This window comes from Hyla sarda, chromosome 4 (assembly GCF_029499605.1).
Source record: "Hyla sarda isolate aHylSar1 chromosome 4, aHylSar1.hap1, whole genome shotgun sequence".
In the NCBI taxonomy this organism is placed as follows: Eukaryota; Metazoa; Chordata; class Amphibia; order Anura; family Hylidae; genus Hyla; species Hyla sarda.
Genome location: NC_079192.1, coordinates 137,437,476 through 137,454,363, shown reverse-complemented (window position 1 = coordinate 137,454,363; position 16,888 = coordinate 137,437,476). Strand labels below are relative to the sequence as shown.

At 41.2% G+C, this 16,888-nt stretch overlaps 1 protein-coding gene across 3 annotated transcripts in view; it reads right to left on the bottom strand.

The window, feature by feature from the left end:
• The window catches only part of SHC4 (SHC adaptor protein 4), a 98,892-nt gene extending 82,340 nt beyond the window's left edge, over positions 1-16,552 (bottom strand). For all 3 annotated transcript variants that reach the window (XM_056572260.1, XM_056572261.1, XM_056572263.1), the window contains exon 1: positions 15,531-16,552. In XM_056572260.1, the coding sequence (XP_056428235.1) occupies positions 15,531-16,079 (549 nt within the window). In that variant the 5' untranslated portion in view covers positions 16,080-16,552. The remainder of the gene's footprint in view (positions 1-15,530) is intronic.
• Between the last annotated feature and the right edge of the window lie 336 nt (positions 16,553-16,888).

The window sequence follows — 16,888 nt, the reverse complement described above, 5'->3', positions numbered from 1 at the left end:
ATTATGTTAAAGTAGAATATGTCACGAAAAAACTATCTCAGAATCAGAATAATCGATTAAAACATCCCAGAGTTATTAATGCATAAAGTGACAGTGGTCAGAATAGCAAAAAAGGGCTCCGTCCTTAAGGTGAAAATGAGCTGCGTCCTTAAGGGGTTAAATCAGTGAACTGTGGTGACTTGCAGGACTGACAAATGCTGGCCCGATGCCGGGTCTAGGAGCTACCCAGGATGACGTCACTTGTCAGACCTACCATGACACCAAGCCTCCACCTGGGCCTTCAGAAGTGCTCTGAGAGACAAAGACCAGGTAAGAATGCAGGGTAGCGTTGGGTACTTGTTTCTCTATATTTGACATCTGCACTATAATGCCAGTGGATTTATCCATCTGGTTGCTCACTTCTGTGTAACCTCTATTTATTCTTACCAGATAGACAAGTGTGAATGGACATATTTAAAGGGGTTGCCAAGTTAGCCCCCGAGTTGAAATAGGATTATCTGTCTGGTATCTGTCATTTGTAATAGGAAAAGGTCAAAGGTCGGCATAACTTGGCCTACATTTATTGGTTGTAACATAGATATGTTAAACACTGGAGGTGTTCTCACTAAAACTTTTGAGTACGCATTAAAAGGTTACGTTTTAGAAAGACTCCCCCCACCTTAGTCACTTTTTTGATTAGGTATTTTTATCTTGGTATAATTTTGGGTGTTTATACACTATATTGTTTAGGTCTTTATGCTGGACCCTTATTAACAGCAGTATCTTTTTATTGTTTATTGATTGATATTTCAGTGATGACCAGTTTCATCACAGGGTCACCTAATCTAGCTGAGAAAGGGCTTCTCTACAACCTAGGTATACTCCACTAGGTATACTGCTACTTTGAAAGTAGCCTTACGAGACTTAGTCTCTTTTCAAACAATATACATTAACCTTATGGGAAATTCAGGCTTTTGAAAATTACATTAAACACAATATAGTCCCGAGGGGACTAAGGATACCCACACTTCCGGCTCCCAGGCTACGCACTCCAGCAATGCTAAAAAAAAAGTGGGAGGCGGAGGCGACTAGCACATCATTGAAATTTTTACAAATACTACTAGAAGAAGAAAAATCTAATTTATCTTTGGCAGAAGCTAGGCTTAAAGAACAGAGAGAAATTGTGCTCAAGTTCAAGGACGACCCAGAATTTACAGCTAAAGAAACACAGGCGAAGGGAACTATTGAGAGGTTTCAATACTATTTAAAAGAAAGAAAACATACTTAATTTATTAGGGACTTACAAGAATTTAGAGAAAATAGGGCCTACTCGGTGTTAAAGAAACAAAATCCTCGAGATAAGGAAACAGAGATCTCTTCCTCTGATACAGAAGGAGGTGAGAGCGATCGATCTCCGAGCAGGGGAGGTAGAGGGAGGGGCTACAACAACTATAGAGGCAGAAGGAATAGAGGAGGGGGGCATAACCATGGTGATACTAACAGGAACCAATATAACAACCTAGAATAGGTTGCTGGCAATTCCTCCTCCTCAGAGCCCTCCACCTTTTTTTTGGGACCAGAGAACCCTATCCCCTGCGACCGAAGGAAGGTGCAAAAGATAAGTCCAACTAAAGATGAGGGAAACCTTAGGGTTGTTAATCTGTCATGTGTGTCTTTGAGTGATGCACAGGTTAGGGTCCTGGTCGAGATTTATCATATGTTCCCACCACAACGTTTGATGCCTTTACATAGACCAAGGATCTTCGCCTGTTCATCAGGAAGCTTAAATGGCAAACATTCTTTAAACAAAAAGACAGAAGAGAAGCTCTAGAATTAGGTATAGGAGTCAATGAACTCCCGGCCGTAAGAGATCTGCCGACTCTACTTGGAGATATTGAGAACCCTCAAGATGAGGGCCCCTTCACTTCCCTCAAAATGAAAAGTAAGGCTTTTCCATCAGTATCTGAAACCTCTTGTCTAGATGTGTTCCTTGAGCTTACTGTCCAGGATATCAGAAAACGTTCCATAGCCCCCTCCCCCAACTTGGTGATGAGACTGTACCTCTCATATCTTGAGAGACGTGCATTGAAAGAACTTCAGGACAATAAGGATCTCATCATCAAGTCGGCGGATAAAGGTGAGAATATAGTTTTAATGGACCTTTCACAGTACACATTAATGTGCCGAAAAATCTTAGATGATAGATCAACTCATGAAATTCTCTCAAGTGAGCCCACTTTGCAGTACAAACAGGAACTCTCGGTCCTTGTCATGCAGGCAAAAAAAGATAAACTTCTTAGTGACAATGAGTGTGAATTCCTGATCCCCAAATCACCGGTCATGGCGACATTTTATGCCCTGCCTAAAATCCATAAAGGGACATCCCCCTTGAAGGGGTGCCCCATTGTCTCAGGAATTGGCAGCCTGGGACAAAATGTTGGGGTATATATTGACAAGGTTTTACGAGAATTTGTGCTCTCACTCCCGTCGTACACAAGGGACACCGTGGACCTATTGCAGAAATTAGAGGGGATCATGGTTGATAGTAACACTCTTCTCACCAGCATAGATGTAGAGGCACTTTACTCTTCTATACCCCATGACATGGGACTGAAGGCAGTGGCATACTAGCTTTCTTTTAGAGGCACACATATGAAGGCACATAACGAGTTCATTCTAAGAATTTTGGAGTTTATTTTAACTTTTTTACTTCTTATTAGATGGTAAAATCTTCCACCAGCGGCTATGGAGAGCCCGTGTGCCCCCACATATGCCAATCTACTCCTGGGCTGGTGGGAGGCCACCATCGTTTTTAACCCTCCGAGAGAACACTTTAGTGAACAAGCCCTTTTATGGGCTAGATATATAGATGACATTTTCATTCTCTGGCGGGGTTCCAAATCCACCTTTGAGCACTTTCTGTCCTCTCTGAACCAAAATCATATTGGTCTACATTTTACATATGAGGTTAATTTTACTCAATCACCCTTTCTTTATATCATGATTAGGAGAGATGAGAATGGTTATCTGTGTACATCAATACACAGAAAACCGACAGCAACAAGAGTTGCCACCTGGGTCCCCTGAAAAGGGGATTCCGTGGGGGCAATATCTCTGCCTCAGGAGGAACTGCTCGAGGCGTGACAAATTCGTGAAGGAGGCAAGAAATTTGAGGACACGTTTTACAGATAGGGGATAACCTAATCATGTACTTAGTTCTGCATATGGACAAGCCCTTGATACTCCGAGAGAGACCCCCAAAGCCCACAATGTCACTGTAAATCCCACTCGTATAATAGGCACTTTTGATCAACGTTCCCCAACAGGTGAGGGAAATTTGTAGTAAATATTGGAATATATTAAAAATGGACTCTGACATTGGAGAAACTCTACCAGATATACCACTTATTACATACAGACATGGGCATAATATAGGAGATATGCTAATGCAGAGCCATTTGGGCCCGAATACGACATCAAGGGAGACCTGGTTAGGGCGGATCTCCAGAACCCTTGGGAACTACCCATGTGGACGGTGCAAGGCATGTACACACCTCCCCAAAACAGATCATTTTAGGGATTATACAAGTGGGCAATGCATCAAGATACGTCAATTCATTAATCGCAATACAAGATTTGTAATATACATGGCGACTTGTGAATGTGGGATGAGATATATTGGCAAGACTACTCGACGAATCTTCAAAAAAAAGAATATTAGAACATCTTGGAGATATTAGGCATAACTGAGACACCCCATTAGCCAGACATATTAATGCAGCTCATGCAGGAAATTATAGTAAATTACAGTTTACGGGGATAGAGAGTCTTATTCCATCCATTAGAGGAGGAGATGTGGACTGTTTATTACTCCAGAGGGAGAGCCGTTGGATATACAAACTGAACACGGTAGCTCCCTCTGGACTGAATGAACAGCTACATTTTGCATGTTTTTTTATAATGTTATTCCCTCTTGCCCCCTCTCCTCCCTTTCCCCTATCTACTCAACATTACGGCTGGCCACCGCCTCTACTGTCCTCTAATGGTGACGGTTAGGCAGATAGTGGGAGTAGTAGCTGACTCCCCAAGTTAGGGTCACCTCACTAGGATAGGGCCTACTAGGGATATAGGAGGTTAGAGAGCGGGACCGCCCTTTTTAGGGCTGACCATCCTGCTTAGGTTGAGGGTAATGAGTGACACTAGGGTATAACAGGTTCACTAGGCCCTGCTATTCATCCTCCCTCCTCCCCACTAGGCCATAAGCCCCATTAGGACATAGAGAGTGGGGCCAGCAGGTATTTGAGGGGCATCTACTCTCCTCATTATCATCTCAGGCTTATTCCCTTGTATATCTTATATATTAGGAAGCTATGTTCATCAGTGAGGATTTATGCCCCTTTCTCCATAGCCCTCTCTCCCCTCCTTTCTATGTTTTTGTCTATACAAGATATATGATTAAATATCTATTGGTGAAGAATCTGCTTGTCATGCCTCGAGCATTGTAGAATACATATTATAGTTTTAATGCCTATCATGTTGTCTAAACACAGCATTATAGATGAGGAATTGCGCAGTCAGTGACCGGCTGGGGCTGAACAGCGGCGGAGTGTACCTCTTTAAAAATATAGGTGCACCCTACCCGATCCCTGACTGCGCTGTGAGGTAATAATTACACCACATCTATGGTTAAGAACAGAACTCTTCATACAGTATGAGAAGCAGCTAGAATATACCAGAGACTAGTCAGTTATCAGTCTGACAGACTCTAAGAAGCCCCATGCTGTTACACTCTGCATCAGCGCCGTTAATCACGCCCCTTTGTTCATCCGACCGGCTGACAGTATGTGCTGTGTCTGAATTATCTGGCCAATCCCCTTTACTGATGTCAGACTGGGGCGCGGCCCTTCTGACACAGCACGGCAGCCGGCGGATATAACGTCAGAGGTCAGAGACATGTGTTGTCAGCGCAGTGAAGCAGTCAGTCACGGCTCCCTGCCATTACAGGTATGCACTGCACCTTATTCCAATGCCGGACATCTCAATTGTGAGTATACCACTGTGCGGTACCCCTGAGCCCCTCTCTTTCCTTACAGGGAATACAATAAACAGAGATGGGGATTATATATTTCTATTATAGATTTTTTTTAGGTTGCCCTATTCCCCCAATGGATACAGTGAGTAGGACACCAAAGTTATGGGGCCGCATTTTTCTTTTTTCAGGAGCACAATATGGATGCATATACTGTGTATGTATTTCTCTTCACAGGTTCCTGGAGTGGAAAGGCGAGATGTCATTATCTACAGGGGTCTGATATAATGCTGTCGTGATATCAATGGCTGCTACCCCTGACATGCCGCAGACTTTCCCTTCCTTATATAAAAATATTTTTTCAATGGTTGCATTTTGTGCTGTGGTTGCACAAATTCTGTATAATATCTGAGTAAACATCCACATTATATCTATTTATGGATCGTGTATGAGTTACCCCTGAGGACGCCGGGCAACCGTGGCAGAAATGCGTTGGGTACTTGTTTCTCTATATATGACATCTCCACTAAAATGCCAGTGGATTTATCCATCTGGTTGCTTCCCTCTGTGTAACCTCTATTTATACTTACCAGACAGACAAGTGTGAAGGGACATATTTAAAGGGGTTGCCAAGTTAGCCCCCGAGTTGATCTACTTTGGTCCATGCACATATCCTTCAGTTATCAGTAGGATTATCTGTCTGATATCTGTAATTTGTAATAGGAAAAGGTCAAAGGTCGGCGTAACGAGGCCTACATTTGTTGTTTGTAACATAGATATGTTCAACACTGGAGGTGTTCTCACAAACTTTTAATTGAGTACGCATTAAAGGTTACGTTTTAGAAAGTCTCCCCCCACCTTTTCACTTTTTTGATTTTGTATTTTTATCTTGGTATCATTTTGGGAGTTTACACACTATGGCCCTCATTTACTTAGAAAATCGGGTTGAAAGTCTATCTTGCTTTCTTACCTGACTCCTTTTTTCCCCTGGTATTTATTATTATGTCGCATCCTGTTTGTCGCACTGGGTTTTGTTGGTTTTGGTTTCCAACTCCTCTGAGTTATCGGGAAAGAATCCACAACAATTCAACAAATTCGGGTTGGAAACCTTTATAAATACGTGGGAAAGCTCAGAAATGTCGGGTTACGCCCCTTTTTCGCGTTTGGGAGAATCCACATCAGATCCGTCGGGAAAAAATTTCGCATTGTGTCGCAGACTGGTGCACGATGTCTGCGACATGGCGCAGACAAAGATGCGACAAAAAAACCCGACAAAACAAGTCGGGTTTAGAATAGTAAATGAGGGCCTATATTGTTTAGGTCTTCCTGCTGGACCCTTATTAAACAGCAGTATCTCTTTATTGAAGAATGCAGGGTATTAAGGAGTGGAGGAAATTATGTGGCACATGGGGGTAGTCAAAAGGGAGGGGGACATGGCACAGGAGGAAATGAAGAGGGAATGGAATAGCACAGATTGGGTGATGAAGGGGGAATGAAATGGAGAAGGGGTAAAAAAAGGGAGGGGATGAAATGGTACAGGGGGGTGATGAAGGGGGGATGGTATGGCACAAGTGGTGATGTAGGGGGAGATAAAATGGCAGCAACCATATTTGTAATGCTGATAGTGGATACTGATATCACGTCATGCATCATAGGACACACAATGTGATATGTGCAATTGGTGGTACAGAGAGCGACGTGTCCGCCCAACTATGCATGTCTCAAAAGGGTGTCATTATCTGCAGAATTTAAAAAAAATTTTTTAGATGGAAGAGTAGCATGCAGTGCTATACTTGCAATTAAAAATACTAGAACATGACAGAATGCAAACAAATCCTATGAGAAGTAATATGGTACTGTGAGATTCATTGGTATCCTTTTGAAACAGATCTATCATAGCTTTTATGGCTCCATTATAAACAAAAGCCATGACACTGGCCATACAGTCTAGTGGTATAATGTGGACTGTAGTAATACTTACAGCAAAGTGTGAAAGGTAAGAAATACATGAACATCCATGCAAAGAGCACATATTTTTCAGCATTACCAATTACACTAGTTTGTACAGTCATGTGCATTAGGTTACAATGAACGCAACATCAATGTATTTTCTTATTAATTTCATAATGAAATGGACAAGTACACTGCTGTACCAGACTGAGCCTAGGAAAGAAAATATCTGAATCACTGATGAGATTGAACCATGCATGAGTCACCCATGTTAATTCAACTTCCGACAAGGTCGGTCTGTTTTGTATTTAATGGTAAAGATAAGTGCCAGGAAGATCTGGTATCCATACCGTATCTCAGTGACTCATACTTGCTCCACACTTTAATATGCAGCATTTCATCCTGTGTTAAATCCATTGTCTAATTCACTTAGACATTTAGTTGGTCTAAATTAGACCATTGAAAAATAACTGTGAAATTAGGTTCTTGCACAATTTACAGCAGGTATCATTCAGTAGGTGCATTTGGGTAACCAAGTAAGAGCAATGATATTTCATGAACAGAGCTTGTCCAAAGCACATGATGTTTCTTTGAACTCAAGTTAGGTTCACATATGTGTACAGTGACCCCCCCGACTTACGATGGCCCCGACATACAATCATTTCAACAAACGAAATCAGCGGTAGATATCAGCTGTACACAGGATGCATATACCATATAAGTGATAACAGTTACATTTTGGGACTCACAATTACGTCTTTTCTGATCAGCGGCGTCCTCTTTCCTTTTCTTCTCCGTCCGGATAAGACCGCCATGTGGATCTCTTAACATCTGCAGGAAAAACATGTCAGACTCTGCATATTTTCGGTGCCCTCCCCTCCTCTACACAATCTTCCCATCTATAGGCCCACAAACTGTAATAATGCCCTCCTTGGTGTCCTGCACAGTAAAAGGGCAGGTAGGTAGGTAGCCAGGTAACCCCCTCTTTCCCATAGGTATATGCAGAGTTACACCCCCCCTCTCTTTCCCATAGGTATATGCAGAGCTACGCTAAACTACGCTCCTCTTTCCCATGGGTATATGCAGAGTTACACCCTTCCCTCTTCCCCATAGGTATATGCAGAGCTAAACCCCCCCACCCCCTCTTCCCCATAGGTATATGCAGAGCTACACCCCCCCCTCTTTCCCATAGGTATATGCAGAGCTACACCCCCCCCCCCCTCTTTCCCATAGGTATATCTAGGGCTGGGCGGTATACCGGTTCATACCGAATACCAAATTTTTTGGGCTGCCCAATATGGATTTTTCCCATACTGCAATATCGGTTGGGCCCCTCCCCCTTGGGAATGTATTATCAGCCTAGCACAGCGCTGTCCCCACATTGGGGAACTAATCCTATGTTACCCGCCAGCACTGTTCTGCTCCCCCCAATTAATGATCAGCCCAGCTGGGTACTACTCACATATGTCAAGCACTGCCCTCCTCCTCTTTGTTGGGGGCCACCGGGCACTGGAACTCTATACTGTACGCCAGTGGTCTCCAACCTGCCGCCCCCCTCCGCCCCCCCCCCTTGGTACACCACTGATGCTGGGTATACCCGGCGCTGCGGAATGTGAGGGTTATGAAGTGAGCTATCAGCAGCCAGGACCTGTGGCTAATGCCAGACATCGCTGTTCCGGCAGATGTTCGGCATTAACTCTTTAGACGCGGTGATTAAAGTTGAAATAATTCGGGTTGTTTGGATGCCCGTAGACTTTACCCTTAGCGGCCTCATTACTATAGGATCGTAAAAAGTAGATCTATGTTACCCCAAATTTAATGCGAGCGAAGCCGCGGGCAAAAGCTAGTTGATAATAATAAAACAATAATACAATAACGTGTTTAACGCTGACCATCATTAGTGTTGAATGTCTGGCTACTGATAGTACATGTACACCCTGGTGCGTAAAGTCCCAGACGGAAACAAATTCTGTAGCATTCTGAGGGTGCAAATGAAGACAAAAATCTGACATTAAAATATAACACACAAATTATTCAAACAAGAGGAGTGAGGGCTCTGCTCGCAAGAGCTTACAATCTTTGAACCAAAGAGGTGAAGCATTTAATGGCCCCATAACTAAGGCAGTACAATAAAAGCTGCCCATGACACTTCTATGTGTAATTTGATGACTTAACCTTCATAATTACACTGAGACACTAATTTTATAGGAATGTTTAATAAGAAAACTACTAGGGATAGAAAATAACTAAGGATAGAACCTTTTAGACAGGTTACAACTTACAATGAGAAAAGAAAATAATTGTACAAATGATACGTATGTGCACTACAGTCACCCTATAAACATTTCCGCATATATATATATATATATATATATATATACACAGCAACAGAAGAATGCAGAAGCACACTGCCAGCGCAAAGATATAGATGAAACATGAATATGCAGTTAAAACATGGAGAGCTATACAGCTATGGTGTAATAGATGCAAATGTGAAACTATGAAATAGTGAGGCACTTAGCTCGCAAATTTGTCTCCGCCGGCGGTCAAATAGCTTGGACCGTCCCACCGCGATAAGGTGGCCTCATTGGGACGGACCCTACACTGTGAATATGCCTCTGTGTGAACAGTTCAGTAAGCATGGCAGGGTCTGGAACATCCAAGACACCTTATATACACACCTGATAGAGGTGGGTGGGGTGCAAGGCCAACATGGAGGTAGCCACTCCCCTGTATGTGCAATACAGACAAAGAATAAGTAAGCCAGCACTTTAGTTGATACCAAACTATTATATGGACCTGGCCTACAGGTGCACGCTACTAGGCTAGATATACAGCAACAGAAGAATGCAGCAGCACACTGCAAGCACAAGGATATAGGTGAAACATGAATATGCAGTTAAAACATGGAGAGCTATACAGCTATGGTGTAATAGATGCAAATGTGAAACTATGAAATAGTGAGGCACTTAGCTTGCGGTGGGACGAGTGAGGCACCTTATCGCGGTGGGACGTTCCAAGCTATTTGACCGCCGGCGGAGACAAATTTGCGAGCTAAGTGCCTCACTATTTCATAGTTTCAAATTTGCATCTATTACACCATAGCTGTATAGCTCTCCATGTTTTAACTGCATATTCATGTTTCATCTATATCTTTGTGCTGGCAGTGTGCTTCTGCATTCTTCTGTTGCTGTATATCTAGCCTAGTAGCGTGCACCTGCAGGCCAGGTCCATATAATAGTTTGGTATCAACTAAAGTGCTGGCTGACTTATTCTTTGTCTGTATATGTATATATATATATATATCTGTTGTTTTACATTAAATCCCATTAACGATATCTCCACCTATAAAACAAAACTTAGATGTGAATGGGTAATCACTGGTCATTTTCTACAAGGCTTATTATTACATTTATCTGTATTTCAGTGGGAAAAGCATTAACTCCCTAGAGGACACAAGGTGAAAATGTACACCTTGCGCCCATGCCTGCTCTATGAAGAGCACTCAGGAGCTGAGATTGCTTCATAGTTGGCTGGTTAACGCTGCTATCAGCAGCCAGGACATCAAGGTAATGTCAGACATTAACCCATTAGACACTGTGAACAAAGTTGATCATGACATCTAAAATTAGCGTAATTGATTGTCGGTAGCTCGCTGGAGCTTATCATTACCACTGCGGCAAAATCATGTGGTCCTGATCAGCTGAGAGGGCAGCAGAGGGTCCCTACCTGCCTCTGATTTGTCCAATCAGTGCTCGGTAGCCGGAAATAATGGAGCGCAGATAACACTGATTAATGCTGTGCTATGACACAGCATTGTTCATTGTTAACAATAGAAAGATTTAATGTAATAGTCTCCTATGGGGACTGAAAAACAGTAAATAAAATGTTAACAAAATTTTTTTTTAAAAGTGAATAAGTCCCCATCTCTAATAAAAGATAAAATCACCCCTCTTTCCCCATTTTTTAAATAAAATGATGTAAACAAAAATAAACGTGATATCGCCACATGCGTTAATGTCTTAAACCATGCGGCCAATGGCTTAAACATAAAAAATAAGTTTTTAGTCACTTCTTATATCAGAATTTTTTTTTAGATAAAAATTGATCAAAGGGTACCATCAAAACAAAAATACCAATAAAAACTACAGATCACGGCGCAAAAAATAAGCCCTCATACAGCCCCATATACGGGAAAAATAAAAGTGTTATATGGGTCAGAAGAGGACCATTTTAATTAGATTAATTTGTATACAAAAAGTTATCATTTTCTTTTAAAATGGTAAATAAAACAGAACCTACAGTAGGGAGAACGTTTTAGCATTTTTTCCTAATTACAAAGCATTAGAGGTCTGAAATTTGTATCATAGATACTCTTCAACTGTGAGAGATGGAATCTAAAACAAAAATTCAGAAAAATCACAAAAATGTATTTGCATTTTCTTGGGTGACATAAGTATTTGGTTATCTACCAACAAGTAAGAGTTATTTTTTCTTTAAGAAGCCCTCCTGTTCTCCACTCATTACCTGTATTATCTGCACCTGTTTGAACTAGTTACCTGTATAAAAGACACCTGTCCACACAGTCAAACCGACTCCAACCTCTCCACAATGGCCAAAACCAGAGAACTGTGTAAGGACATCAGGAATAAAATTGTCGACCTACACAAGGTAGACCTACACAGGACAATAGGCAAGCAGCTTGTTGAGAAGGCAACAACTGTCGGCACAACTATTAGAACATAGAAGAAGTTCAAGATAACGGTCAATGTCTCTCAGTATGGGGCTTCATGCAAGATCTCACCTCGTGGGGCATCAATGATCATGAGGAAGGTGAGGTTGATCAGCCCAGAACTACACGGCAGGATCTGGTCAATGACCTAAAGAGAGCTGGGACCACAGTCTCCAAGAAAATCATTAGTAACACACCATGCCGTCATGGATTAAAATCCTGCAACGCATGCAAGGACCTCCTGCTCAAGCGAGCGCATGTCAAGGACCGTCTGAAGTTTGCCAATTACCATCTGAATGATCCAGAGGAGGAATGGGAGAAGGTCATGTGGACTGATGAGACAAAAATAAAGCTTTTTGGTCAAAACTCCACTTGCCGAGGAAAAAGAACCCACAAAGAAAACTACACTCCACACTTAGTAAATCAGGGCCAAGGTGTAATTTTTAATGAGAAATGCACTGTGTAGAAAAGGAAACTCCCAAAATTTAAAAAATAGGGTTTTGTTTATCAGTTTTACCCCACAAATATATATATATATATATATATATATATATATATATATATATATATTTATTTTTTTTCACTGTAGATTTCAAGGTAAAAAGAGTAATGTCTTTTCAAAGTATTGGCGGTACAAAAAACATGGTCTCGTATTGTTCTCTAGGTTGAAAATTTTAACCATTATGGCTATTGGTTGTGCTGATGGTGTTTCATCACCAATATGTACGACTAACACCTCTTCAGGCTGGCTGCAGAAAACCATGAAGGTCTAGCATAGTAACCACTGTCTAAAAAAATATTTACTGTATTATGAAATATAACCACCAGTTATATAATTTAGCAGCTTAAGGGAAGCATGTCTTACTGTTAATGCTACGGATCTCGTCCCAAGTGAAGTCAGCTATGGGTCTGGGTCCAAGCGAAGTCACTGTGGCCAAGACCCCAGAGCTGTTAGGGACAATTTGTAGACCTACACAAGGCTAGAAGGGGGCTAAAGACAATTGCCAACCAGATGGTTAGAAGTTTATAACAGTTGGTGCAAATGGAAGAAAAACAAAATTAACTGTAACTCTCCCTCAGTCAGGGGCTTCATGCAAGAGCTTTCCTCATGGAGTTTCAATGATCATAAGAACAGAACTACAAGGAAGGATCTCAAGGCAGCTGGGACCATAATCACCAAGAAAACAATTGGTAATACACTATGCCGTGACCAACTGAAATCCTGCAGTGCCCACAAGGTCCCCCTGCTCAAGAAAGCACATGTACAGGCTCATCTGAAGTTTGCCAATGAACATCTGAATCATTCAGATGCTGGAAAGTGAGCTGTACAGCATTACAGTGAAATGTGACAATGGTATATAGAAAAGACAGTAGCAGCCCAGTCGCCTTTCCCCCAAAAATGACCCTTGCATTGACCATAGTGCATGCTTACAAATCTCCCCCCTACAAAGAACAGGGCCTGGAGATGTTCATTGTGTTTATATCCATAAGTAGTACTGCTGTATAGATCTATATGCTTTAAAAACAGACCAAGCAAGATGACTGCCCCTTTAATAATGTACTGCAGATAAAATTTAAACAAATGACAAAAAATAAAAACAGATTAGTAAATCAGAACATGTTTAAGTACCCAGCTCTAATCTGCAAAAAGAAAAACAAAAATTAGGTGATACGTTCACTTTAACCTTTTCATTGCTCTAGCCCAATAAATATATAGACAATAGGACCTTCTTTTCTCTGTTCTGCATATTTCCATTGATGGAACCAGAAATGGACCTTCCCAATTGATTAAATGGTCTGACACAGTAAACAAGCAGCAAGCTTTGTTCAAAGAGCCTTTACACGGCTTAAGTGTTGGGCAGGGAGGGCAGCATGACTGATGGCTCGATCGTTCATGCTGCCTTTTGCTGCAAGCAGCTGTTGGCTGCACATTCCCTATTACATGGGGAGATGTTTGGCCAAAGGCAATTGGTTTATTTGACAGGTCAAAACAACCAGATCAGCCAATGAACGAGTGCTTCTGATCGCTTGCCCTATTACACAGGAAGGTATCCGCTGGTTTGGTCGATCAACACCTTATGTAATAGGGCTCTACCTTTTACTGCACTAGACCTTGATGCTGTTAAATACTATATTGTAAACTCTTTAGATCAATGCCCTCAATCCTATCGTCCTATTGTTTGAACTGAAATTAGTTTGCTACTATGTAATGTCCATTATAGACTGGGTTAACACAAAGTATTCTGGCCAGCAATTTAGCCAAAACCAAGAGTGGATCCAAAACACATAAAAAGGTACAAATCTTTCCATTAAAGGTCTCCATTGTGTCAGTTCCACTCCAGGTTTTGGTAAAAGATTTGCATCAAAATACTGACAAATACGGTGTGTGAACCCAGCCTTCGTCTATTATGTATGTTAAAATTAATTTAACTGTTGTCCTGTATTGTCCAGCTTAGCTATAACCGTGAAGAGGTTCTTAACTACCCAATCACTAGCTACCAAGCTTTAAAAGAACATTGCTCAGTACACAGTATTACTAGCCTTACATGTTATACTCATGGTCTGGTATGGGGCCTAAAAGTTTAAAACTAGAGGTCTAGTAATATTGGGGTTTGTGGTCTAGTTTGATATTGTAGAGGGTTGAACTGGGGTCTAATCATTAAGTGGCTAGGGGTTTTGTATAGGTAACCACAAGAAACTGTAGCTAACCATAAGGAATAGCTTATTAATCACTACTTATAGCCAACTAGTATCCATTGTGGGATTGATTTTATTCAATATATAGTGATCCTGAACATTTTATATGCACATGTATTTATTTAATGTATGAACTGATTTATTTTACAATACATTCTGACTTTAGTGGCACACAAGGGCCCTGGCACCACTGTTGTTTAAATTTTATTACCTAAATAAAATATTTTCCTGAATATCCGATACCTTAAGCCCCAGATTCTTATTTCATAATCTGTGTTTGGTATAGGGTGTGATAATTTACGGGTTGGAGGTATATGCTTAAAAGGTTTAAGAGATACATATAATCAGACAATCGTCTGATTATATGTATCTCTAATGGGGTCTGATAATTTAGAGGTCTAAGGAAACCGAGTTTAACGGCATACTTTTACACTTCTCGGCAGAAATGTGTGTCTATGGAGCTAGTGAATGTTCATACTAGGGCGTGTAGATTCTGAATTTTGCTTTAGGGTCAAGCTTTTTCTAGTTGCATCCCTGTATGTATGTAAATAAACATAGTCTTAGTACATGGGGACTGAATTTCAACATGCACAATATAAAAGTGCTCTGGTACACCTATTTGTAAAAGTATGCAGCCATTTAATTTATGCAGCTTTTCAAAAATATATCCTCCCATAACATTTAGTCTTTGATAAGCAATGCTGGCGATGCTTTACACAGTACTTTATAGGAAATCTGTAGGTCTCTGCAGGATGGGCAGAGCAACTAACATTAGTGATAAGTCATCTAATAACTCACACCTCAATGACACAGACGGATTTGTAGGACAATATATAAACCATATCTTTAACACCAAGCATGATATTGTAAGCCTTACCGTCATTCTCAAGTTTGAGTGTGAAGGTGTTGATGGGTATAAACTTTTTCACACCAACCTTATTAAAGAATTTATTGGTCTTCTGCAATTCATGCGAGTGCTGTGAAGCAAGGTTAGTCACAGAGCAGAGCCGAGCTATATTTTTAAACCTGAATTCACCATTATAGTATATTGCTATACAACTGTGGTGGCTCATAACTGTATATAGGCAGGCATTTTATATATTCTGTACTGACCACTATTCAAATCGTATGTAGGTTACTTACCTTCACGCAGTAGGAGAAGACTGGTCCCATATTGACATGCTGTATATAGCTGTTCTGATCAGGTGAAGACTTCTCACTTTCTGCACAGTCCTCTTGGGGTTTTGCATTCAAGTCCACATCCTGTCTTACTTGAGAAGAACTCATGTAGCTGTTGAAAGTGTTCTCTGCAGCTGTGGGGCTATTTGGAGCAGTGTGGGTATCTGTCAATTTTAATCTAGGCACTTCTTTAGTCCCCAGGGAGAACTGCCTCAGTCTCATCAGGCTGGCAGAGCTAGACAGCTTAAAATGAGGCATTTTGGGTATAAAGGTGCATAGTGTATTTGTCCTGTCCTGTGTTACCAAGGTGAGGTCTTCGACTGGTAAAAAGGAAGTAACATTTGCATGCGAACTGGCGCAAGCTTTGGCATTTAAAGATGGGTTCGATGAACATTCTTCTGTAGTTATAGAATCATTCCTGAATCTGCTGTACTTAGCCCTTTGAAGCATTACTGGGTATTTACAAAGGAACTGATGAAGAACTTGTCCACCGTGCTGAGTATGTTCTTTCATAGTCTAATAATAATAATAATACTCACAGACATTTTATAGAAGACACTACAGTCAGTTCTCAGTCCACCTGGAGATTTGTCTTTTTGCAGCATTATTCCACAACATTCCAAAATGAATAGAAATGTATGTGGAAACTGAACCACAACTGACCTCTGGTACATGCAGCTAAAGATCCATGTGTCTAAACAGATACAATAACTAGTTACAGTCCAAGGTGTGTAGCATATCCATGCAATTCAGCTGTCAATGTGTAAAGAAATTAGAATCCAGTGAAGAAGCCTGGTAGCTGCAATGCAAGAGCGAGCTTCTTTTGCAGAAAGTGAGGCAGCAGGAAAGTCCATATATCCTGTGTGATGAGCCCTCCTTAATCCCATGCATAAACCATGTCACGCTCACATCATCCTGGAGTTAAGGATGTTGGGGGCGTTGCAGGTTTTCATGAATGAACTCCACTGAATGAAATGCTCCCTAGGTTTGCACGCTAGCAATCTGTGAATGAAGCCAGGAATGGTTGGAATTGACTCACAATCCCGAGGGTGCTCAGCTCACATCCAATAGGAAAAAGGCAGGATGACTCACACAGCACAAAAACACTAAGCTACTAGTTACAGCTCGGGTGCTTGTGCTGACAATGTGATGGACATCAATGAATAAGATAGATTGAAGAAAAGAAATGCATTAATGGATAGTACATAGATAGGTAAATATATATTACTTAACTCTTAAGGGACTGTGGTATTCATGAATAAACACAATATCACAGTGAGTTGTGCCAAAAATAGATAGACATGTTTTTACATAGTGCTGAC